We start from the raw sequence: 26,210 nt of genomic DNA on the forward strand, positions 1-26,210 counted from the left end.
TATATAAGCTGAAGCTGAAATACTGACCCCAAGTATTTCAGGTAAGATACTCAAGCTATGTTCCCTCCCTCTTTCCCAGTTCCTATTGTTCAGGCCTCACCTGTCCTACAATGTCAGTGTTCCATATCCATTGAACTGTACCCATTTATCTCACTTAGTATAGTTCATGGGTCGTTTAGAAGAACCCATGTTGTTTATATGTATAAAGGAAGCTTTTGGGTCTTTTTGAGACACTGAGTATGATGGGCAGAGTAGGAGCTATAGAGTTGCCCGACTTTGGCCTTCACTCAGCCTTGCTTTCTTATGCCCAGGTCCTGTTTGTGCCAGATGCCAGCTTCCCTTCTAGTACCTTACGGCTTTCATCGTCCACTCCTGGTGCTACTGTCTCTCCATCATCATCAGATGCAGAATACGATAAGCTGCCTGTATGTATTCTAGCCCCTTACACACTGAGGTTCATTTCTATTACAATACTTTCTATTAGTGGTGGAAATCAGTACACTGTGTTCTTAATGATTGCACCTAAAATTCCCCTAAAGGAGTGAGGACAGGGATGTTGCCGTCAGTTGAGAGAATGCATCCTCTCCTGGCACAGCTGTTTACAGAGGGTCTCAAAGAGAAAGGTGCATGCCTTATGAAAAGGTACGATGCTAATTCCCAATTAAGTGAGTAGATTGTGCTTTTCCAGGGAATTGGAGTCCGTGATCTAGTATGAATTTTTTCATCTTGGATATGGTCTAAGGCATTTAGGGAAAGAGTTTTGTGGGCTCACATACATTTTTTAATCTTAGTTTAATTTGGACCCTTATCAAACTTACCTCTAATCTAGGAAGTAGAAGTTTTCAACTTGTATCGATGCTGGTAACATTAGTGTTAAAAATGACTTAAGCTGTATCATGTTTTTTGTTTTCTGATTGTTGGTGATTGATACAAAAATCCAACTTTTAGAGAATTTCTGAAAAAAGTATGAATATTCTGTGCCTAAGAGAAGAGCAACTTTGAAAACCAAAAAATACTTTGTGGTATTTTTGAAGGACATGTGTCATTGTCCTTTTTAATGTTCAAAGAAAAGCAGGTATAATGTACTTATGGTATAATGTGTTTTGAAAAGGGTGATTTTTTTTCCCTTTAATTTTGGACATTTTGCTTTCTAAGGATGCTGACTTAGCAAGAAAGGCCTTAAAACCCATTGAGAGAGTCTTATCATCGACTTCTGAAGAAGATGAGCCAGGTGTTGTGAAATTTCTCAAGATGAACTGTCGCTACTTCACGGATGGAAAGGTATTTGTTCTGTGACAGGTTACCAGTCAAGAGAATCTGCAGAAACTAAACAAGATCGCACATTGCTGGAAGGAAGGCTCCATTAAAATATTTTACCCACAGTTGATATGCAAGATTTGACAAACATTCATTGATTTTCTTGTTGGATATTTGGTCTTTTCCCATTGAAGGAAATATATTCGTTAAATAGAAATATTTTTTATTTTGTTTGGTTTTGGGGGGGTTGGTTTTTCTCTTAAGTTTTGTTTTGTCTTGGGGGGATAAGTTGCAGAGGCAGAGGGTGAAGTCCACAAAGAATCAATAAAAATTAAAAAGAATTTTTTTAAAAAAAAAGAAATAGGTTTCCTTGTGATCTGGGATTTGCCAATTCTCTTTTTGCTCTTGACCTGTAGGTTGTTAGGGAGACAGTTTGAGTTGAATAGCAGATACTCTCAACTTTAAATTTAAATCTCAGCTCTACTACTTGCTAGATATGAGACACAAGGAAGCTATCTGAATATCCTTATTGTCTGCCTTTTCCATCTATAAAATAAGAATGATACTAAAGTTTAATGAGTGGGGCATAACACTTTACAAGAGATGATTCGTGTGAAGATCTTAAGCGCTAATCTAGGAAAAAAAGTTTTCATCTTGTGTTGATGCTGATGCTGTTAGCATTGAAAATGACTTCAGCAGCACCATGCTTTTAGTTTTCTCATTGTTGTCTACAAAAGAAATCCGACTTTTAGTGAACTTCAGAAGAAAGGTCTATGTTAATATTCTGTGCATAGAGTGGAGAATTTACATCAGGCTACAGACAGTAGAGAAACTTTTGAAGACAAAATAAGTAATTCACAAAGATAATTAATTACAAGGCTGATCAAAGCTATCAACTGACTTTGCTGCCGGAAACCTCTCCTACTGTCCCTGGCAGATATTATCTTGCTGATCAGCAGGGTCTCTCATATAATCTGATAAAGCTTCAGATTTGAAGATTTGCAGGCTACTGTCTAATGTCCACGGCACAGCTGTGCAAACTGGAGCTGCAAATTTTCCCTATTGCTGTTTCTATTGAATTCTGCTGGAATGAGATTTGTGATTGTGTTAGACAAAAATATTAGGACTAGTCTTTGGCACCACGATTCTGATTCTCTTGCAGTACCACAGAGGAGAATGAAACGCTAGAGACGTGCTGAAGAATTATCGAGTACTGTGTTCTTGATCATGAATGGGCTTGGGACAGTCTGTTATTTTTCTAATAGAGAAATGGGAGCCCGTGAGACATGAGTGTGTGAGCCAGGAAGGCAGCACGGGCATCTGATTGGGAGCCTCCCCAGCCACCAGCACTGTGACTCTCCAGCGTGTTTTCTAGCTTTCCTAGCATAGATGTGATTGTCACATAGGAGATGGTGGCCCACAAAGCCAGGGGGACGACAGAGTAATTGAAGGTTCTATGGTGGGCAGGGAATGTTTTTTCTATCTCAAGTAAGGTCTTCTGTTAATTCCTTCTGCAGGGTGTGGTTGGAGGTGTCATGATCGTCACTCCCAACAATATCATGTTTGACCCTCATAAGTCCGATCCCTTGGTTATTGAGAATGGATGTGAAGAGTATGGCCTCATCTGCCCCATGGAAGAGGTGGTCTCTATCGCCCTGTACAACGACATTTCTCACATGAAGATCAAAGATGCTCTGCCATCGTAAGAGCCATTTCTTCTTTTTAGACCAGGATTTGTTGAGAGCTATAGATGGAATTTCAAAGTGAGGGTATTTACAGGGCCAGGGCATTGTAAAAGCGAGGGACTGTGTAGAAAAAAGCCAAAATGTAGAGAGATGTTGTGTTGTGAAGTTAAAAAAAGAAAAAGAAAAATGGGAAGTAGAGATGATGAAGGAAACTTGTGCATTCAAATAGTAAAAGAAAAAATGCTTGCCTGAAATCTTTCTATAGAAATAGAGATGGATAGATGGGTGGATGGATAGATAGATAGATGGATGGATAGATAGATAGATAGATAGATAGATAGATAGATAGATAGATAGATAGATAGATAGAGACAGAGGAGAGAAAAGAGGGGCTGAGGGTGATAAGGGGGTGGGGAGTGACTAATGATTAAAATCATCCTCACTTTCAGGTTTTGTGTCTTGTGGGGGGGAGATATTTAGTGGGTCCAGCTGCCACAGAAAATAGGAAGGGAACAACTGTGAGGGGTATCGATCCTCATTAGTTGCCTGGCTAAGTCTAGAAAAACATTAATTAATAGCTGAACCAGTTGATACCATTGTATGCTTTGCCCCAGCAGGGCTTGGCAGCTGCGAGCCCAAAAGCAGATGGTTAGATTAGTCTCAGTTGGGGAAACTGGCAGCTTGGACTGGGGAGAGGAACAAGAATGAGAGGTGGGCAAGGTTAGCCGTGAGGTTCATTGGAATGCGGTTGAATGTATTTCCCATCATTATTCAGGAGAGGGGAGAAATAAAGGATCTTTGGATGTTTATGGGAGAAACTTTTGCTTGTTAATTAAGGATGTGAAGAGCCGAGTTCTTTAATCTGCAGGGCATCTCAGTCTTCAATCTGCCAAATGAAATTTTAAGATCCAACATGAGAGGATTCTCTAACCCACTAAGTTATTTGACCCTGAAATCTTCAGTATGTTCTGGGATGTTGTTCTTAGGTAATTCACTTAGTATATTCTCATTCCTGCAATTCAGTCAGTCACAACCATATTTTAGCATAGGCTCCTATTGGCTCAGTGAATGCTTATTAAATTGAAGAATGAGTTAAAGCTTTTTAAGTCATTTAGCAGAGCCTAACACTTATATGGGCTTTCATTTCCTATTGGGAAAAGCCTGGGCTTTTCGAGCAAATGGCTTATAAAATAAGTCCAGGGAGAAGGTCTGCTGCTTGCGACTTAGTTACTTTATTGGCGCCATCATTTATTTTAAAGCTACAGTGGATAAAATACTACTTGCAAATCATCTGGCCCTTGAGAAAGCATCCTTAATTCTGAAATTGCAGGTGCTCACCTTATAAAGGAGTTTTGCATCTCTGTGAACCCAGCAGAGATGCTTCTACTGTTGTAGGTGCAGATGCAGGGGCTCACAATATAGTGCCAGTCATACTAAAATATATTTTTTTTTCTTAGCCAAGTGTAGTGGTGCATACTGTAATCCTAGCCCTTGGGAGTTCCAGGAAGGAGGGCTGTAAGCTCAAAGCCAGTCTTCATTACAAAGTAAACAAACAAAACAACAACAATAATAGCTGTATCAAATTACCAACCTAACTAAAGTGGATAAGTGTCTTAGCCATTTATTTTGAACTTGAAAGAACACTCTTAGCAGATCTTTTATATAATTCAAATATGGTTTCTAAGCATCTCTTATTAAGGGGAAGTAACTGACAATATCTCAGAACAATATGTTTCAAGAGATAAAACTGTTGTTTCATTGTTATTGGTACAAAACTTGAAATGCTTTAGAAACTTCTGCAATATTTTAAGAGCTCCTCTGTAAAATTTCTTTTTCTGTAGGTCTTTAAACTGTAAGGCGCTGTTACTTCCAGTAATAATGAAAGTTAACTTCTGTATCTCGTTTACAAGTAATGGGGCCTTTTAATTAGAAAATAAGTTTAATTAGAAATATCTGGTTTTGGGCTGGAGAGATGGCTCAGTGGTTAAGAGCATTGCCTGCTCTTCCAAAGGTCCTGAGTTCAATTCCCAGCAACCACATGGTGGCTCACAACCATCTGTAATGAGGTCTGGCGCCCTCTCCTGGCCTGCAGGCATATACACAGAGAGAATATTGTATACATAATAAATAAATATTTTAAAAAAAAAGAAATATCTGGTTTTAAGGCAAGAAACAAAAAGTTATAGTTCAAAGTCAGCTTCTAAGAACAGATAAAGGAGCTGAGGTGTCAAGAAGCCTTTCAGGATTCTGCATCTGACTTCCACTGTTTTATAAAAATGGAAAAATTGACCTCTTAAGGAATTTTAGTCATTAATTCTAAAATCTTCCCTCTCCTTTGTCCTTTCCTTCATAAATAACAAAAACTTTATTTCATATAGAAAAGTCTTGCAAGTAACATCTCCATGCTTTGAATGCATCCGTGTGTTTCTAGCAAGAGGTATAACCCACATGGTCATCAATCCATTCGTCATTACTTTTAGTTGATTTTACATTTTATTTTGTAATCAGTCTCTTGCTTTCGTTTTCTTACTTTGAAATCATTTTAGCATAAATTTAAGTTGTAGTGTATTTTTTGGTTTGAGTTTGGTTTTGTTTTGTGTTTTTCTTTTCCTCCGCTTTGTTTTTGGTTTTATTTTTAACATTCCATGTGCATCCACCATTTTTGCCCCAACAGTGACCTACCTCAGGATCTTTGTCCTCTGTACAGGCCTGGAGAATGGGAGGACCTGGCTTCAGAAAAAGATATCAATCCATTCAGTAAGTTCAAGTCCATCAACAAGGAGAAACGGCAGCAGCATGGGGAGAGAACCCTCCCTTTAAATCCCAAATCCATGGGCTCTCCTGAAGAGTCAACAGAGTGCACACGGGTGAAACCCTTGGAAAGCTCTGAGTCATGGAAATTAAAGAAACTGGAAGCTTCTAGGGGGACAGCCAGTGAGTCTCCCTCTGTGACTCAGCTCAGCAAGGGACCTTCTGACCCCCATGCTGCCTCGGAATTTACAGCCAAAAAAAACTGTCTTTTGGGGGAAGATGATGACTTTGTTGACTTAGAGGAACTCTCTTCTCAACCTGGAAGTGGGATGGACAAAGGAGATGCCACGAAGGAATCTCTTTCCCGTGACCAAAAGAAGAGGGAGCCTCAAACTATGAGGTCTGCAAAGCAAATGCAGGTGCTGTCATCCCTGGACCTCACCGGGTTAGAGAGTGATGCTGAATTGAAGGGGGTCCTCGATTTAGAAACCTGTGAGAAGCAAGACAAAGTGCCAGAAGTAGATAAACAGTCTGGATCCCCAGAAAACCAGGGGGAAAGCACGCTCAAGATCCATGAAGACCTCGATAAAGTTAAACTCATTGAATTTTACCTAAACAAAAGCAAAGAAGGATCACAGCTTTCTGAAAATGTACAGAAGTCAGAACTCAGTGAGAACAAAAGGATCGAGCCAGAAGGAATAGACATCACGCTTAGTCGCTCTCTTCCCCAGGCAGGTGACTCTCCACCTGAGGGCCACAAAGAGCCAGATGCAATCTGGGTAAAAGACAGAGAGAACCTTCCCCTGAAACTGGACCCTCGTGCAGAAGAAAATGTAATTAACAACAAAGAGGCTTTGGAGTCTTTGGAATCATCTCTGGACAAGAGCTGTCAAGGTGCACAAATGGATAATAAATCTGAGATTCAGTTATGGCTGCTAAAGAGAATTCAGGTACCCATTGAAGGTAAGCTGTTTGGTTGGTTGGTTAGTTGGTTGAGTTTGGATTGTGTGGCTTGGTTTTTTTTGGGGGGGGGGGGTAGGAGATATTCATGTGTGTGTGTGTGTGTGTAGTATATGAATGTGTGTATGCATGTTCCCATGTTTGTGGATACATGTATATCTGTGGCATATACATATGAACATGGAAGCCCTGCGTTGTCTTTGATCATGCCTCACTTTATTTACTGAGACTGAGTGGCTACTGAGCCCAGAACTAGTCTAATTAGCCTTCTTGCCTAAGGATCTCCTGTCCATGCCTCCCTAGTACTGGGGTCATAGGCAGGCCTTGTGCTACCCTGGCTTTTCTGCTGGTGCTGGGAACCCAAACTTGAGTCCTCATCTGGCACTGTAGGTACTTTATACACTGTGACATCCCCAGCCTCCTGTTTTGTTTTGGGGCTTTTTTGGTTATTGTTCTTTTGGTTGTTTAGTGCCTCTGTATTCTACTGTATGTTTACCTTTGTAAAATATGCACCTGTAGTAACAGTAGAATAATTATTTAAGAGTAACATATTCTCAATAGAATATATCTTTGCTGATAGCAATAATGATTGGGGTAAAATTTTGTAAAATGTATTTATTTAGGACTTGAACTGAATATAAATTTCTATTTCAGAAGTCTTTGCCTCGTTCAAATAAATTTTTAACCTTAAATTCCTCAATCTAAAGGAGGTGAAACTGTTTTTGAGAGAGAAGAGAGAGAGAGTTGGTCTCAATGTATACCCCAGTAGAACTCTATCTGTAGACCAGGGCTAACCTGGAACTCAAAGAGATCCACCTGCCTCAGCCTTTTGAGTGCTGGTATTAAAGGTGTGTAGCCACATTCAGCTAAAAATGCTTTTGAGGAGTTTCGGTTCTACACCCAGTAGCCTTGTAGTGGGTTGAGGTCTTACTACTGCTCACTAACGTGTGTGCTCATGAGGTGTTACAGTTCTGCACTATTTGTTTCTGTTCTCATTTTTATACTCACTTTTAGTGTGTAGCATGCTGTATAACACACACCAACTTGAAACATGTAAAAATGTCATCCTTTTGTACCAAAGGAAGTCTGATGGTTCGTTAGATCTAATAGGGTACTGCTGAATCAGGTTTCTACCTGTTGCCAACCCTCTTTGTAAGTTGACAAATTTTACTGTGGCCACAATTCTTGGGATTGAGCAATGCGTTTTTATATGTGATTCAGATATACTTCCCTCGAAAGAAGAAAAGAGCAAGACCCCACCGATGTTTCTGTGTATCAAGGTGGGAAAACCAATGAGAAAATCCTTTGCCAGTCACACCACCGCCATGGTCCAGCAGTATGGCAAGAGAAGAAAGCAGCCCGAGTACTGGTTTGCTGTTCCCCGCGAGAGGTGAGCAGAGCTGAGACCCGTGTCCACTCTCAAGTTTCCAGTTGTCTGTGGGCTGTTTACTCCAAATATCGATTTTATTCCTGCAAAAGAACTTATTCTTAATTACAATTGTTTTAGCTTCTAGAAGGGTACATATCAATTTTCTTCTCAGTGGCCATTTTCACACAACATATGTGAGGTCACTGTCGGTGCAGTATGCCGATCCACTCTCATGGCTCCTGCCGAGTTGATTTTCAGATGAAGGAAGATGTTGATAACTCTCAAATATCTGAAATCAGAAGTGCTCTTCTGGTGGGGTTAATGGAGCTGGGTGGAGCTGCTCCAATCTCTTGAAGTGCAGTAAAGAGACAGGATTGATGGTCGTCTCCAGACTGCTTCAGCGTGAGAGCTGAGAAGACTAGGGCCCTATGGCTCAGGGGTGCGAGAAATATGGCACGAGATTCCCAGGGTAGACAGTGGGTTACATGCCTTGAAGGAGATTTGTGTTTTTGTTTAAACTGGTAGCAATTGTGTCAATTTATTAGTATGACATTTATACACATGTGTATGTACCTTCTATGATCAAACCAGGGTAACTAGCATATCCATCACCTCAAACACCCATCATTTCTTTTCGGAGGGAGCATTTGCAAATCCTCTCTGTAACAGTTTTTAGGTGCAGAATATATTACTATACCCCCTCGTCATCCCTACTGGGCTAGAGGACTCTGGAACTTACTCCTTTTATCTAACTGCTTTTGTACTCATGAGCTAAGTTCTCCCTGTTGCCCACACCTGCCCAGACAGGTGAGTGTGTGTGCTGTCTTTCTTAGCCTGACCCCTTCACTTAACTCCTAGGTTTGTCCGTGTCGCTGCCAATCACAGGTCTGCAATGACTTGGCGATTGAGTAATATTCTTCTGTGTCTGTGCCACCTCACGTTCGCACGTTCCTCTGTTGTTGGACACTTATGCCACGTCTTGACTGTTAGCAAATCAGTTCTACAGTGAGCCTGAGAATGCAGACAGAGCGTTGTATCCCCATACTCCCCAAAGGGGTGATTTTATTGGTATGGGGACAGGCAATAGTGGCATAGAAATTCTTCAGCAGTGTACTACAAATGATATGTTTGTAGAATGTAAAAATAGGAATTTTGAATCAAAATTAGAAAATATTACTTTTTGAAAAATGATTTATTTGTGTGTGTGTGTGGTAGAATAAGAAGACTTACAGAGAATAAACACACACAAAAAAAAACTTTACTATTTTTGACTCTGAAACCCACCAACCTTTCTTTTCAGGACTAGTCACCAGGCATCATCTAGATAGGTGTTTGCTGAGTAGAGAGAACTCCCTCATTGACTGTCTGTAACACGAACACTCAAGAAGCCAAATGAAATCCCAAGGAAGGCCATGCTTTCTAGATGATTATTGCCCAGGGTAGTAATTCTCATCAGGAAAATTGCTTCATTTTAATAAATTATAGCTTAATGTGAAAATAATGGGATTTTAATGAATGAATTTGCTAACAACTCCCCCTTCTCCGAGGTACAAACCTACATTAAAATGAGCAATAAACATGGTTTGTTTTGTATTTATGTAATATACCCGGTCACCGTGCATGCAACCCCCAGGATTTCCTGGAAGTTTTGAAGTAGGACTGTGGGGAAAGGGTATATGTATCACCCGCAGTTACTGTAAAGTGGTTCAATAGAAAAAATTGTAAATTTCTGAAGCTCTATAATAAATTGAAGTCCTAGGAGTAGAATGCTATAAATGGATCCTTCTCTGTAAAGATTTGGCTGCTTCATGTTTATAGGCAGGGGAGAAACAGTACTGAAATTTTCGGTCATGTTGTGGGTTGTATAGACTCATTTGGAGAGGGAGGGAGGGAGGAAGGGAGAGAGAGAGAGAGAGAGAGAGAGGACAGATTGATTAAATATATTTTTTTCTCTGAGAAAATGTATTATTTATAATATTTGGAAATTGAGTTTCTTTCAGAATGGAACTGTGTGTACCAAGAATTACTGCAGAATAATTTAGCAATCCCACATATATAATTATTTTTCCAGTCATTTCTTAATGAAGAATACAGTTTTAATGCTGAAGCAATGCTTTTCTTGGACCTTTTATACAAGTGGTTTTGCAAAACCTCTTACTGTAGGACATTTGTTGAATCCCATCACACTGTATTTTATGGTGCCATGGCTTACTTGTCTTTGAGTAGCAAATAAATTTCCTTTCTTGAACTCATTTTTAATTAACCAAATATTTTCTTAAAGACATGTTGCATTCTTTAATTATGATAGCTTTTGTGATAAATATTAGGGAATTTCCTCACAATTATCCCATCTCATCTTTCCACGCATCACTGGCCCTAAACAAATTCACATTTCAGGTTATGAGGGGACAGATGATGGAGTGGTCCCATAGCTACGTCTCACCGAGACTTCCGAGTGCACAATATGCAAAGGAAGTTTATGTTAATGTTAATTTATGGAGTTATTCAACTTAAACTCATTAGAAGATCTTAATGAGAAGCTAAGGAGTGCCCTGCAATGCCTTCTCATTCTGATGGAAGTTTCTGGATGCTTTCGCCACCTCAGAAGGAACATTTCCACACACCTTCTGCTAGATAAATCTTTGCATCTATTGGGGTGGCAGTGGTAGTGTTGAGTCATACAGATTAGTTGCTTCCTTTCTGTGTCATACTGTCCTTCCACATAGAGACATTCACTCTTCTAAGAGGTGTCTCTTTGACTCATCCACTACCCACAATGCTCCTAGCCAAAGGGAAGTAGCTTGAAATTGACAGAACTTATGAAATATTTGCATCACCATCTCTCCCTCTTGCTCCTAGTACTCATTAAGTAGATGTTTGATTTTTCCCTTCTTTGGTATTGTTACTAAGAAATGAACACTACTACATCTACTTCTTGTTCCTGTTCAGTGTCTTGTGAGTTCCTTAACTCCAGCAATGAATAGTTGCTGAGTAACTGTGAAGACAATGATTCACTCTATCAATAATGTAATTTAAATTGGGAATTCTATCAATATATTGATAGAATGCTAGTATCTGAATTGCAGCACATAATTATGACTGACACATGTCTTTTACAAAATGTTCCTGTGAATATTCAAAATAGGATACCTACTCTTAGGCCCAAAACTCAACTATCCATTTTCTCAGATCTGGATTAGAGAGGGTAAAGGAGAGCATGTGGGAACACTCAGATGTACACATGTGTGCATATCTCCATTAGATAGATTGATATTAGATAGATAGATAATGATATATATAAATAAATAATGATAGATAAATAGATAATGATATATATAAATAGATAATGATAGATAGATAGTGATAGATAGATAGATAGATAATGATAGATAGATAATGATAGATGATAGATAGATAGAGATAGATAGATAGATAGATAGATAGATAGATAGATAGATAGATAAAAACAAACTGCTGGGGTTTCATAAAGCCTCTCTGTTTTTGTTAACATATCCCTGTCCCCTCTCCCCTACCCCCATCCTCATCCCTGCTTAAATCTTTGGCTCCCCGTGTCTGCCCCACCTATGATTTTCATGTCTCATGTGTTTTACTGTCCCTCTTACACTATTTAATTGGGTTGTGTTTGTAGGTTCCTGAGTAGCTCTTTCATACTCACTCCACTTCTGTTCACCCTTCCCTGGCCCCTTGTTTCCCTGTCTGCATCATTCCACTCTCTGCATAAATTCTTCTGCCCCCAGTATTCCCATTCTCTTCTTCAACAGAATTTGTGTTCTATTATCCCTTCTCCCTAAATGTGTCTACCCACTACCAGTGGACTCTTTCTAATTTCCTCATATACTACCAAGTTAAACACACAAGAAAAAAAATATTTGAGGCTGGTATCCACAGATGAGAGAGAACATGTGGCATTTGTGTTGGGGGACCATTTTCATTCAAACCATGACAGACATCCACAACATTTAACACCACTACCTGTCACCCATGCGTCTTGGATTCTTTTGCTTTTTGTTACTTTGCATGCGAGAAACAGCCATAGGGCCTGGTATGTGATCCGTGCTCCAAAGAGTCAGTTACATCAGTGCGTGAATATCTAAAGCTTATGATCTAATAGATAAGCATTAATTGTATTTAGTTGTCCTTGTAACTAAAATATTTAGACTTATAAAATGTAGGAAACAAAAAGAAAAAGGAAGTTCTTTTTCATAACAATTTCACAGAGCTAATTCTAATGTATTCTATGAGTCTTTTCTGTGCATACCGTCTTAACAGTATATAGGCCACACATGTATATTGTCACATGAACTACCTTTAGTTGATAGAGTCTCTCTTCTGCTAAAATTCTGTCTGCATGCATTTAGTGAGCTTTTCATTAGTTTTATAATAATAAAGAAAATCAGTTCTCCTCTTCAACTCATGTTGCAATAGGAAGATGCCCCACTCCTAAAGACCCTTTTGGAGACTGAGCAAAATGTTCCTCATGATGCATTTCTCAGAAGAGCAACGGGCAAATTAAAGCAATGCAAGCTGACCTAGTTTTCTAGCATGCAATCTTTAACCACGGTTAAGAAAAACGTTTATGATTAAGAGTCACCTTGCTGTTAATGGGATCAGGACTAAGTTGGAATCTTTAACGAGTGCCAACAAAGCCCTTGTTTGGAACATTCATTGCAGTGTTCTCTCTGGAACAACTTTGGCTCTCCTCAGAATGACCAGGTGTATTTTAGAATAAAAAAAAATCACCTGGTTTTTTAAAGTACCGAACATCACTATGTAATCCTTTCTTTCTCTTTTCTTTTTTCTTCATATTATTATTTATTTCAGGACTAGGGATTGAGCCAGCCTGCCGCCCTCTATCACCAGGACATCCATGCCTGTGCCGTGGCCTTATTAAGATGTTTCAAGGTGGGAAGGTGGCTAAGAAAGAAAGGGAAGGAAAGAAAATCTTAAGATTCCCTAGTTAAGGCAAGCACCTTCCCATTTAATACTAATTTAGGGCATGTGCCATATGGACACATAATTATTAGTCATTCATGTCAATACTTCCGCTGTTCCCCAAAAGTTACTGTAACAAAGCCCTGAGGTGGTCTTGCTTGCTCTTCATTCTTTTCCTGTACCTTCTGCTCCATTCACTTAAATGCCCAGAAAGTTGTCTCCTTCCAGAACTGCCTTCCAGGACCTTCAGTAAATAGCTTTGTTTGAGCTATGTCTTGTATGAGTCAATGTCTTGAGCTCACTAACCATTGACTCTCCCACCACGCAGTGCTCTTGAGAAATGACCCTCTTCCTAAGACAAGTCGTGCTGTCCTGTAGAGGAGCAAGTGCCAGCACTTCCGAGACAAGCCAAGCACACCAATTTATGTCCACCAATGGGTGCTGCACACAGGGTTTGGAGGTATGAAGGAGTCACAGAGGTCCCTAGATCTTATCCATAGCTTCACCACTTGGGATTTTAGTTACTTGTGGTCAATTGTAGTCTGAAAATACTCTATGGTACAGTATGTTATTAAGATACATATATGCACACAACACACACACATACAGACGGAGAGAGACAGAGACAATGAGAGACACAGTTAAAGAGAGACAGCATTCATACAGTTTTTATCTATTGCTGTTGTGTCTTGCTATACCTACTTTATCATTGAATTTAAACTTTACATATATAGTAAAAACCATATATATATATGTATATGATATATATAATATTTCAGGATTCAGACAACCTCCGGGGTCTTACAGATAAGGGAATTTTCTATCTAAACGCCTAAGGGATTGGGCTGTGGGACTCAGGCACGGCAAGGGACTGGGCCCTCTCAGAGCTGTTTCTGAAGCCTATAGCTATGTAGGCTGTGGAACTGCTCTTTTCTCCACACAGACTGAAGGGCAGATCAGATCTCCCACTTTTTAAATACTAACTACTGTTCATATAAAAAGTACACCCACCTAAAAGAACACATCTGCTACTGAATCCAGCCTATGGGATGCCAGCACCAGTCCTGGAAGATTGATATTGGTATGAACTTTGGTTTTTATTTAGTTTTAAGTGATCCATTTGATAACTACAACTATTGTGTTTCATAATGATTCTCAAAAGAGCATAATGTTTTTGATGAGTCACTATAATGAAATGTAGTTTTTCAACTAGATTTAAACAGTGTTAACAATTAAAAATTTTCAATCTTCAGGAAATAAAAGATTTCATATTTGTATGCATTGTGAAATATGCACCACAACCAAGCCAGTGAACATCTCTATCATCCTTCATAGTAACCATTTCCCCCTCCCTCTGTCCAACCCTCCCTTCATTTCTGCCTTCATTTTGTATATGACAGGAGCACTTATTATCATATCTCCTTTGTGGAGATCTCATTTTTTAATATTTGTTTCCTGTGTTCAACTACAGCCCTGAAATACTAGATAGAAATCTCTAGAAGGGAGTATTCTTGAGTTTTAAATCACATGGAACTTAGAGCAGTGATGAAAGCTGATACCGTCATAGTCCATCCCAGCTGGGAATTGAATTTCATGTCAGCTACCCTCTGGATACTGTATCTACTACCAGCACCTCCGATCTTTACTAGTCATCAGATGATAAAATGAACTGTTGGACCATCCTAGTGCGTGTGTGCACTGTAGTCCAATGCTACATTGCCTGTCACACACCTCAGTTCATCTCCTGACGTAAACAATGAATCACCCCACATCATCACAAGAAGAAGTTTGCATTTCTTAGAGGAAGATAGATTTTTTTTGTTTTTTAATTGAAAATAGATTTTTTTATGCAATGCATTCTGATAGCCATTTCTCATTCCCCAGCTCCTCCCAGATCCTCCCCACTTTCCCACCCATCCAAATCTACACCCTTTCTTTTTCTCTCTCATTAAAATACAAACAGGCATCTAAAATAATAATGATGATAATAAATAAGATAAGGTAAACATAAAACAAACAAACCAGAATAGGTCAAAACACACAGAAAAAAAGCCAAAGAAGAAGCAGAAAAACACATACATTTGTACACACAGAAAATACAAAATCGGAAACCATAATCATCATATATAAGCAAAAGATCTGTAAGATAAAAATAAAATATGCCCAGGCAAAGCATTATGAAACAAAAAAAAAAGCCTCCAAATATATCAGTGAGTTCATTTTGTGTTGGTATCTACTGTTGGCCATGAGGCCTACCCTTAAGTGTGGTTTGTGTACTCAGTGAGATTCCATTGGAAAAAAACTAAGTTTTCCTTTGCCAGCTTTTAGCAGCTTCTGAGTTAGAGATGGAGGCTTGTGTCTGCTTCTCTTTTCAGGGCTGGGACCACATCTGGTGCAGACCTGTGCAGACCCTGTGCGTGCTGCCTCAGTCTTTATGAGTTCATACATTTGTTGGTCCTGCTGTGTTTAGGTCTTACTTCCTCAGTGTCCTCCATCCCCTCTGGCTCTTCCCATCTCCTCTTCCACAAAGTTCCCTGAGCTCTGAGGGGAAGGATTTGATGGAAACATCCCACTTAGGACTGAGTGCTCCAAGTTTGTTTTCTCACTCTCTGCACATTGCCCGGTTGTAGATGTCAGTTTTTGTTGCCATCTACCGCAGGAGGAAGTTACTGCGATGATGGCTGAAAGAGACACGGATCTATGAGTACAGCCAAATGTCATTGGGAGTCATCGCATTGCTGCATCCCTTTAGTAAAACCGTATTTTGGCTTTACCCTAGGTTCCTGCCCTGTTCAATCTCAGGTTCTTGGCTACATGGGAAGTGTTAGGCATGAGTTCCATCTCATGGAGTGGGCCTTAAATCCAATCAGATGTTGGTTGGTTATGCCAACAAGTTCTGTGACACTATTGCACCAGCAAATCTTTCAAGCAGGCGCCAATGTAGATCACAGGGTTTGTAGCTGGTGTTTACTTTTGTCCTCTGATAGAATGCAGAGTACCTTCCAATTAGCATAAACATTAGTCATTTGGGGGGAGTGAAGGCTCTATGTAGGCACCAGCTTAACTTCTTCAGGTTCAGTATTTTCCTTAGTGATAGGAGCTCACCAGCAGTTGTGGAGAGCCACCAACACTTTGAAATTGTTTTGATTTTTTTTTGGGGGGGGGGTGGAAGTTTCATGACACCTCTTTGACTAACAACTCAATTAAATGTAACCTGTTCCCAGTAGTTGGGTCTTTGTCTCCCCCATTATTTGATGACTCCAAATTAGATTTCTTTAATAATATGTATATATTTTAAGAAGCTTCTACTGTATTAGGTTTTCAAATAGCCCATAGTTTTAGCTGTCCCTCCCTGTAGATCCTTACTTACGCCACGCTTTCTTCCCTATCCCTGTTTATTCCTCCTGATCCAGGACCCCCTAATTCATCAATAACTATTCTGTCCCCCCTCATAGGGAGATCCTTCACTACACCATAGTCCTTTACTCTATCTTGATTGATGAGGAAGATGATATAGGCATGTTTTCCAACTTTCTGTACATGTATATGTTATATGTTGAACACATCCCCCTATTTCCAACCCTTATCCTTCCAAATCCTATGCCTGTGTCCCTAAGCAGTTTTGCTTCTATCTATATGATACAGCATGTGATTTTATCTACTGATATAAAATCTAGGACTCATAAAAGAGAGAAAAATAGGATATTTGTCCTTCTGTTATTGGCTTAATTCAGTTCATATTTTTATCTCCAGTTGCATCTCTTTTCCTCCAAATGATATAGCTTTGGCCTTCTTTATAACTAAAAATTACTATTGTGTATCTATACCACCTTTTCCTTACCCATTGTTCTTTTGTTGGATACTTATGTGACTCCATGATGTAGCTATTGTAAAGAGTGCTGCTATTAATGCTGATGTGCAAGAGTCTCTGTGATCTGGTAGCCTGCAATCCATGGTAAATAAGCAGCAGTGGCCCAGTTGGGTCATATGGCAGACCTATTATTAGTTGTTGTTTTTTTGTTGTTGTTCGTTTAGGAAACCCTATAGTGTCTTCCATAGTCGATGGACAATTTATATTGTGTCTCCCACTTTTTTTCTTTTTTTTGATGTCCCACTATCTGACACTCTAAATAAAGACCCGACCTTTTATTATTACAGTCCTGTCCCCATTAGGGACACCTCTGTCATAAGTCACCCAAAGCCTGACCACAGTGTTCTTTTTTCTCTCTGTCATATGCAGTTTGACCTTATTACAGCAGCAGCATACCCTTCTGCCTCATCTCTGCACATCTTCCCTGCAGTAGGAAACCTTTTCTCTTTCCTCCTGTAATGAACTCCTCTGCCTCCCTCAGTATCCAGCTCAACTGTGGCACCTGGGAAGCCTTCCCACACTGCAGCCCTAGATATTTCTCCAGAAGGCTTTCTTAATGGATAGATGGATGAATGGATAGATAGATAGATAGATAGATAGATAGATAGATAGATAGATAGATAGATAGATAGATAGATGGAGTGATGGGATGGATGGATGGATGGATGGATGGATGGATGGATGGATGGATGGATGGATGGACACCTGTATGAAAATCAGCCTGTTTGAGAAATGAATGCAAGACCTGCATGTGAACCAGTAGCACATTTGAGAGTGTGACATCAAACAAGAAGCTTAAGCAGCTACACAGAGCTTGAATTAATCCTAAAATCTCCAGGAAGATGCAAGAAGAGTTTTACAGAACCAGGTAAAATTGATTGGCTTTGTATTTTATAGTTGCTCCCTTTCTCTGCACTTCCTTCTTGGCTTCATTACAGCACCAGATCTACTTCCCCTTAAAGATGGGCTTTTCCCAGGACCCAGTACATGATTGTAAATGGAGGCTTTTTCCCACCCAGTCCTGAGGCCCTTTTAAAATAATCACTCAAAGGCTTACTACTAATTACAAATTGTTTGGCCTATGATAATAAGCTCGGGTTTATTATTAATCGTCTCTTACAACTAAACCCATTTCTATTAGTCTATATTTTACCACGAGGCTTGTGGCTTGCTACCTCACATCTTGCTTCCTTGGCAGCTGCTGCTGGCATCTCCCTGACTCCGCCTTCTTCTCTCTGTATCTCTGCTTTGATTTTCTATTCTGTCTGGCTATTGGCCAAATCAACTTCTTTATTACAATTGTAATAAAACATATTCACAGCATAGAGAAAGATATCTCACAGCCCATGACCTAGTTTTTCTGCTCACTTGTTACATGAATTACAATACCCCACTTCAGGAACAGTTGGCAGCTACAGTGGCTATAATTACCAGTAATGGTACTGGCTCTGAGCAAAGCCCTGGATAGTGACCCAGGGCTGCTGATTCATCAGGGACCAGACCACAAGGTGAATCACTATGAAAGTCTCAAGCCTCAACAGGCTTTCTAAGGTCAACGCTATAAGGCTTGAGATACTGTTGTCATTTTGCACCGTTGGTTTCATGAAAATAGTGAGAAAAGGAGCAACATCTTTAACCCTCTGCCTCCTTTCAGAAAATGTGTAAGGCAGACTTGCTTTACCAATACCATATACTACTAAGAAGCAGAAAGACCAGAACAGGTGATTTCAGGGATAAAGAGGAGTGTGCTAGTCTAAATGATATACCCTTAGGAAAAAATAAATGAGAAAAAACTTTCAGGTGAAAAAATCTAGAACTCTTCTTCTTTTACTTCTTCTTCTTCCTCTTCTTCCTACTCTTCTTCATCCTCCTCTTCTTCATCCTCCTCTTCCTCTTCTTCCTCCTCGCCCTCCTTCTTCCAGAAATGCATGCAGTTTTAAGGATCAGCATGAGGGACACAAAAGGATAGAGAAGTGGGAGAACAGGGGACAGAAAGGGGAAATGTGGCAAGCAGTGAGAGTGGTAAGGGGCAGAGAGGAGGCTGACAATAGGTAAAAGAGGAATTGTGGAGAGCGAGATCACTATGGGAAGTTGCAGGAAGACTCTTACTCCTGAAATGGAGCATCTTCCATTTAAAGAGGGTGTCAGTAGGAGAGGCTGAGAGCTTGAGATGTGGAGAGAGGTTTAACAGCTCTGCGAGGAGCAGGAAAGGACCTATGTGTGATCATGGGATGCACAAGTAGGCAGCAAGCCCAAATAGCTGCTTCCCTGGGAGAGAAATCAGAAAAGGTGGCCTGGGAGACCGAGACAGGCACACAGGGTCAAAACACAGGCAAGAGTGACCAGATTGTCTTAGGATTGTGTGAGTCCAGGAGAGACCAATATCTGGGGGAAACTGAGGCAGAGAGGGGTCCTGAAGGCAGAAGATGAATGAGTCTAGTCAGAAGGAAGCAATGGACAAGGTAGGATCCAAAGGAACAGGTGGGGGATCTGCGGGACCTTTATTTCTTTAAGTCTGTTGAGTTTTGGAAGCTTACAGCTAGGAAAACCCGATTAGGTAAAAAGAACCAGTCCAAGGCTTCCACTAAGTAAACTGAAGGTAACTGTAATTCAATTATATCCTCTCCCTGGCCCCCAAACAGGTCACATACTATAAAAAAAGGGGAGGGAATTAAACACAAAGATTGGGAAGATGCATGGGATAGGACACTTGATCCTTCTATTTGGTCTGCAAGGACATTTGAACTTAAGGAAGTAAATTGATTCGAAGTCTATTTTAAATTTTTCTCTTGTGGAGCAGATCGTTTAAAATCTTCATTCCTATACTTTCCCTCACTTGGCTCAAATGATGTCTCTAACTACATGAGAAAATGAGGGTGTATTAGTATTATGTGGGAAGCTAACATTGAAAGAAGTAAGGGTGTGCTCACAGTCTGGATGTCTGAAAGAAAAGCCCTGAACATTTCCTGTCACAATGCACCTTCACGGTTTGTCATCTTTTGTTCCCATTGGCTTCCCTGGCAAAGGACAACTTTTATAGCTATTGAGACAGTGCCCCCTGCCATGCCACTTCCCTGAGTTCAGAACACACACCAGTTGGTGAGGCTTGGTACTGAATTACTGTGCTGTGTGCCCACCAGGGGCAAATTTAGAAGCAGAACTAGAAACTGGGAAGTGGGGGCCTGAGAGCCAACAGGGATATTGCTGGTATTTACATAAGCTTTGCTCAAAACCCCAAACCAGGGAAGTAATTGTGATGTATGACCTTTGGCTATGGAAACAAAAATAGAGCTATCTACAGAATTCTTGTAAAGGCAGTCAGCCCGAGCTGGAGCTGGCTGGAACACGTCTAGGAAAGGAGTGTTCGGGAACATAATTCCATTGCTGCTGTCTTCCGTTTCCTTATCTTTATATTGGTCAATCATTGACCTGCAGGGCCACTGTGCAGCTTTTCCTTATAGGAAGCCTTGCCTTTCCTAAGCATCGGTTAACAGCCAGAGCTCACTCAGGGCATGAGGCTGGGCCTGGCTGCTCTTGACCTACCACCGGCTGCTTCACACTGTGCCGCTCCGAATGCAGGCAAACCCAGAACTTGTCCTGATCGCTCACTGAAAATTTGGCAGTCATAGAAAGGGTTTGAGAAAGATTTTTTTTTAAGCCTCTTTGCCTGAGCATTCTAGATTGCTGCCCTGGCTAAGAGTACTTCTAGAAAGAATGGCACCGGTAGACAAGAATACTCCAAAAGTGAGAACCCTGCTGTCAAACCTGTCAGGCTAACTGTGGTGTCTATTAGCACACCAAAGCACATACTTGACCTCTAGAGTCACTCAGTACATATGCCTCCTCCTAGCGTGTCTCACCTTGCCCCCTGCTCCAAACCCATCCATCCCAGTGGCTGTGCTCACCTTCATCCAGCGTTTCAGCCCCATCTAAACCTAAAATTTCAGCTATGCAGCTCGTCTCTTGGCTCATTCTTGGCCTCTTTGCCCTAACACCCCATCCCCATCTCTCTCGTCTTATGGCCTGGTTCAGTCTGGACTCTTCTAAATGCCTTTGGCTGTACTCTGCTTCGTATCGACAATAAAGTCCTTCTCCTCAACAATGTCCTGGAGAGGTCATGTCCTCATTTTCATTCCCCCACCTCCATTTGTCACAGCTCCCAAGAGATATGCATGTACACATGCATCTGGTTCCTTTCCCAGCGTGGTCAGTGGCAGGAAGCATGGTCTATATTTCAGCATCAGCATCATGATGTGATCAGATTTGTCTCCTTAAATAACCAGGCTAAGACTGGAGCAGTCCCCCAGGCCCCTGCGGATATCTCCCCTCAGGAAGATGAGGGAGAGAAAGGCATGCTGTCATTTCTTTGAGCTTACCTCTGTTATGACCATCAGAACGTATCAGAGAAGCTCCAGTAACACTGAACTTCAAATGAAGCTGGCTTCCCTTAAGAGGTGTTCTGACCCTTTCCTTAGCCGTCTACCTAAATTCAACTTCCCAGTGAGTTGTGGGAATGTTGTTTCCGTCAAGCAGAGAAAGTTGTGTTTATGTTCTCACCGCAAAACACTAAGTCAGCCTCATCTTATTTACCATTAAAAGAACCACTGAGATGGTTACCCTGGGTGTGTTGATGTCTTTGTTATCAGAAACGGAAGTAGCTAGAAGTTGTTAAGATTGGTTCTTTCCCTTAATCTGTACCGACTTGCACTTTCAGAACTCGCACGTCTTATGACGTCTCAGAAGGAATGCAGAACTCAGTCCGAAGCTGTTACTCATCTTGGTTTCCTTGCAGTTTCATGAAGGAATATGGTCCAGCACAGTCTCAGCTTCCATCAGAATGGATGCTTCTTTGATAGGTCTCACCCTGTACGATGGCTTCCCCGTGAGAGTGAAGTGCTTTGTTGTTCAAAAAAAAAAAATCCAATCAAAATATCTGTGTTATCAGCCAGGAAAAGGGCTTGAAAGTAGTTGAGAAATGAGGTGGACTAAGCAGAACATTTGCAGTGTGAGTGATACAGAAAGAACCCTGGTGGCACCTCCGGAGACACAGTGCTGGGTATGATACTGATGGCTGACTTCAGAGTCCTCATCCCATCGACATAAGGATAACTGACTGAATTCAGTACCCAATCCCAGCCAGAGCTTTTACTCCAGAAAACTGAGGTCACTGACACAGTCGCTGGGTACTCAGGAAGCTCTGTCAAAGATGCAGTGCCTTCCAGACAGTACCCACTAGAGCACATTAAAACTTGTCAGCATTTCATAGTGGAGGAGTACGCTCCGGGGGAACTGGCAACTCAACAAGGGAGTGTTAAGGGCTGTGAGTGTGGTGTGACTCTGTAGAAGAGCACTTGCCAAGAGAGCATTTATGTCATGCCTGCTTACAAAACACGATAAATGCAGAAGAAATGAATAAAACCATCACCTTTATTTGTGAGGCGCATCGGGGAACTTCTCATGACTTGCTCTTCTCAGTGTATTTTGATATTGAAATTCTACACATGCATCCCTGACCGCAGAGTTTGATTCCTAGCACTAGAAGTCTGTGGAAGGCAGCGGAAGTGTTAGCAAGTAGTTACAGGGTTGAGCTTTGAGTGAGGTAACTGGCAGTGGAAATGAAGCTGTACCTTGTTCTAGGTGAGACATCCTCAGGAAACAAAGCCCTTCCATGATTAGGCACCTGAGGAAATCTCACCTAGAAGCAAGGAAAGACTGGACACAAGTGATGTTACTAGGAGAAACAGTATGTGTTCAGGGTAGCATAGCTGCATGCCTAGTCACTTTGACTAGACCTTGTTTTTATCACAGCAGTAGAGTGGTGTTTGTCCAGAGTACCCTCATCTGATTGGTGTTCTCTGTAATTTTTTTTTTAATGGCCAACAGGAAAACATCAGGGCCTGGCTATGAGTGACAAGCCAGCTGCCAGTAACACTGAAGTTTGCCAGATACCAAGTATTGAAGTCACTTTTCTCTATTTACACGGAAGCCAACCACGAGCAATCAGGAAGCCTTTTGTGCTGCCCATATTTGATTTTTTTTTCCCCATAACATGAACATGCACTGTAAAAATATGACTCTTTTATAAAAGTTAAAGGGAAGTATATTTGGTCTTACACCATGGCTTTGCTCCACATAAATTTATGATGAACTACATTTTTAAAGAAAGCCTGGAGAATTGTATACTTATCATACCTCTCTGGAGTTGTGATTAATTTCATGTTTTCTCAATTAACATCTAGTAGAGAGACGTAGGGGACAAAAGTAATATAATCCCTATACAGAGTAATATAGTTTTCTAGAATTATATTTGTATAATTATGATGGCATAAGATTGTTTCTTTGATAGTGCAATCCAAGTCTGCAACCACATTTCCCTGGACACATCTGAACTTGTCTTTTCCTGGAGGCAAAAGAGTTGAGCTTGCTTAGTAATTGCATGGCAGACAATTCAGCCCCAGTCCAGGGAATATAAACAGCAGTTTTGTTTGTACGTGTGAAATACCACTCATACAGAGTGGATTGCTCATAGCATTATCTGTGACAGCATAGCTGGGAAACCCCTCACATGTCCAACTATGTATAATAATGTATAACTATGTATAAAGATGCAGGGCCACCTAAGTAAAGTATCAGGCAGCTATAAAAGAAAGAATGAGGAAGCTGTTGGTATACTGACAAGGACAGATAAGACAAAGAATAAGGAAAAGAAAAAGAAAAATATGTACTCATAATAATTACCTTTCTTTGTGAGATTGATGGGGAATTTTTTTCCTTTTATTGAAATTAGCTTTTGCCCCTCACATAATATATCCTGATTACAGTTTCCCCTTCTTCTACTTCTCCCTGTTAGTCCCCACCTCCTCTCTGCCCTTTCTGTCGCTCATGAGAAAAAAAAACAGGCTTCTAAAGGTTATTATAATATAATACAATTAATATAATATAATTAATATAATATAAAAGATAAAAACAAAGCTAATATATCGGAATAGGACAAAACAAACAGAAGAAAAAGGTACAGGAAACAGACTCAGAAATCCACTCATTTCAAGGATCCTATAAAAACACAAAAGTGGAAGCCATATTATATACATAATATATACCTGCAGGGTAAAGAAAGAGAATGTTTGTATGTATGTATGTATCTATGTGTGTATGTATGTATGTATGTATGTATCTATCTATCTATCTGTCTGTCTGTCTATCTATCTATCTATCATCTATCTATCTATCTATCTATCTATCTATCTATCTATCTATCTGCCTGTCTTTTTTCCTCCACTTCTACAGGGTTTCCTAAGCCCTAAGGATAGGGATTTAATGGAGACAACCTATTTAGGGCTGCATTTTCCAAGGTCTCTTGTTCTCTGGATAATGTCCTGTCTGTATGTCTCTCTATTTTTTTCCTTTTGCTGCAGGAGAAATTGTCTCTGATGATGGCTAAGTAAGGCACTGATCTTTGAATATAGCAGAATGTCATTAGGAGTCATTTTATTCTGTTTTTGTTATTTTATTTTATTTAAAACAGTAGTATTTTGTTTTACCCTAGGTCACTGGCTATATAGTATCATGTTCTTGGTCACCGAAGCAGTGCCAGATATGGGTTCCTCCTTGTGGAGTGTGACTTCAGGCACTCAGATGTTGATTGGTTGCCCCATAAGCTTTCTGCCACCATTGCACTGGCATATCTTGCAAGCAAGACACCATTGTAGATCTAAGGGTTTGTAGCAAGGATAGTGTTTCACCTTTCTTCTTTGGTAGCATGCTTTTTGGCACCTTCCTGTACCAAAGATTCTAGCACACAGGAGTAAAGGCTCTGTGTAGGTAGCACCTTGACTTCTCCATGTTCAGTGAGTTGTGTAGGTGTTGTCTGCAGCAATGGGGCTTTACTGTCAGTTTGTAGAAAACGTCCTTTACTCTTGACAACAGCTTGGATTTTTTGGGAGTTTGCATGGGACCCCTTTGACCAATAACTCAATTAGATGCAACCAAATTTTCATTTGGTAACAAGAGATGTGTTGTTATGTGATGATTTCATTTAGATCACCTTCATATTTGTATATATTTTATAAGGCTTCTTCTGTATTAGGTTTCCATACTACTCCTTAAATGACCCTTAATTTTAGTTGTCTTTCCCTATATTTTTTCCTCATTCCATTCCTCTCTCCTCATCTCCACTTGATTATCCTGTTCTAGTCTCCCACCATCCATCTATAACTATCTATTCTATTTCCCTTTCCAAGGAAAAACCTGTCTGTCCTCCTCTTTCTAATACCTTACTCCATACCTAACCTCTGTGGTGGTATGGATTGTTAACTTGGTTATTATTAACTTAGCAGTTAATATCCACTTATTGTCTTTATGGATCTGGGTTACCTTAGTTGGGATGTTTTTTTTTTCTAGTTCCATCCATTTACCTGTAAATGGATAATTATCTCAATGCCACCTATCAAAGTTGACTTAATCAAGATTAGATAATCAATTTAAACAGACTTATAACCACTAGTGAAATAGAAACAATCATTAAAATTCTGCCAACCAAAAAAAATTCAGGGCAGATGGTTTTAATGCCAAATTCTACCAGACTTTCAAAGAAGAGACAATCCCAGTTTTTCCATACAATAGAAACAGAAGAAACATTTGTTCTATTCTGTTTTATGACACCACAGTCATCCTGATACCCAAGCTACAACGAAGAGAATTTTAGACTAATTTCCCTTATGAACATAGAACCAAAAATTCTAAATAAAATACTATAAAACCGAATCCTAGAACACTTCAAGAAGATCATCCACCATAATCAAGTAGACTTCATCCCATAGATGCAATGGTTCAACATACATAAACGGATAAATGTAGTCTACCATATAAAAAACGGAAAGTCAAAAAACACATGATCATCTCATTAGATGCAGAAAAAGCCTTTGATAAAACCCAACACCCTCTCATGAAAAAAAAAAAAATGTCCTGAAGAGATTAGGGATTGAGGGACATATCTCAGCATAATAAAAGCAAGCTTATAGCCAATATCAAAACATTTCCACTAAAATCAGGAACAAGAAAAGGTTGTTCACTGTCTCCATATCTATTCAATATAGAACTTGCAGTCTTAGCTAGATCAGTAAGACAATGAAGACACGAAGAGGATGGAAGGGAAAAAGTCATCATATCTTTATTTGTAGAGGATATGATAGTATACATAAGTGAACCTAAAGTTTCCACCAGCAAACTTTTAGAGCTCACAAACAGTTTCAGAAAAGTAGCTAGTTACAGAATTAACTCACAAAGATCAACTACTGGGACTTCCTGTAATCAGACAACTAAAAGACTGAGAAAGAAATCTGGAAAACAACACCCTTCACAATAG

General features: G+C 40.1%; 1 protein-coding gene across 2 annotated transcripts in view; it reads left to right on the forward strand.

Annotated features, from left to right (window-relative positions):
• Nucleotides 1–26,210, forward strand: part of Ncoa7 (nuclear receptor coactivator 7) — a 140,115-nt gene that overhangs the window by 92,597 nt on the left and 21,308 nt on the right. The window contains exons 6-10 of one of the 2 annotated variants that reach the window (XM_050138082.1): nucleotides 312–425; nucleotides 1,156–1,281; nucleotides 2,775–2,959; nucleotides 5,650–6,656; nucleotides 7,875–8,043. In XM_050138082.1, coding sequence (XP_049994039.1) covers nucleotides 312–425; nucleotides 1,156–1,281; nucleotides 2,775–2,959; nucleotides 5,650–6,656; nucleotides 7,875–8,043 — 1,601 coding nt within the window. Of the gene's footprint in view, nucleotides 1–311; nucleotides 426–1,155; nucleotides 1,282–2,774; nucleotides 2,960–5,616; nucleotides 6,657–7,874; nucleotides 8,044–26,210 lie in introns of both variants that reach the window. The other variant, XM_050138081.1, reaches the window with a different exon arrangement.

Source organism: Alexandromys fortis, unplaced genomic scaffold (assembly GCF_014885135.2).
Source record: "Alexandromys fortis isolate MF-2015 unplaced genomic scaffold, M_Fortis_MF-2015_v1.1 scaffold_14, whole genome shotgun sequence".
Taxonomy (NCBI): Eukaryota; Metazoa; Chordata; class Mammalia; order Rodentia; family Cricetidae; genus Alexandromys; species Alexandromys fortis.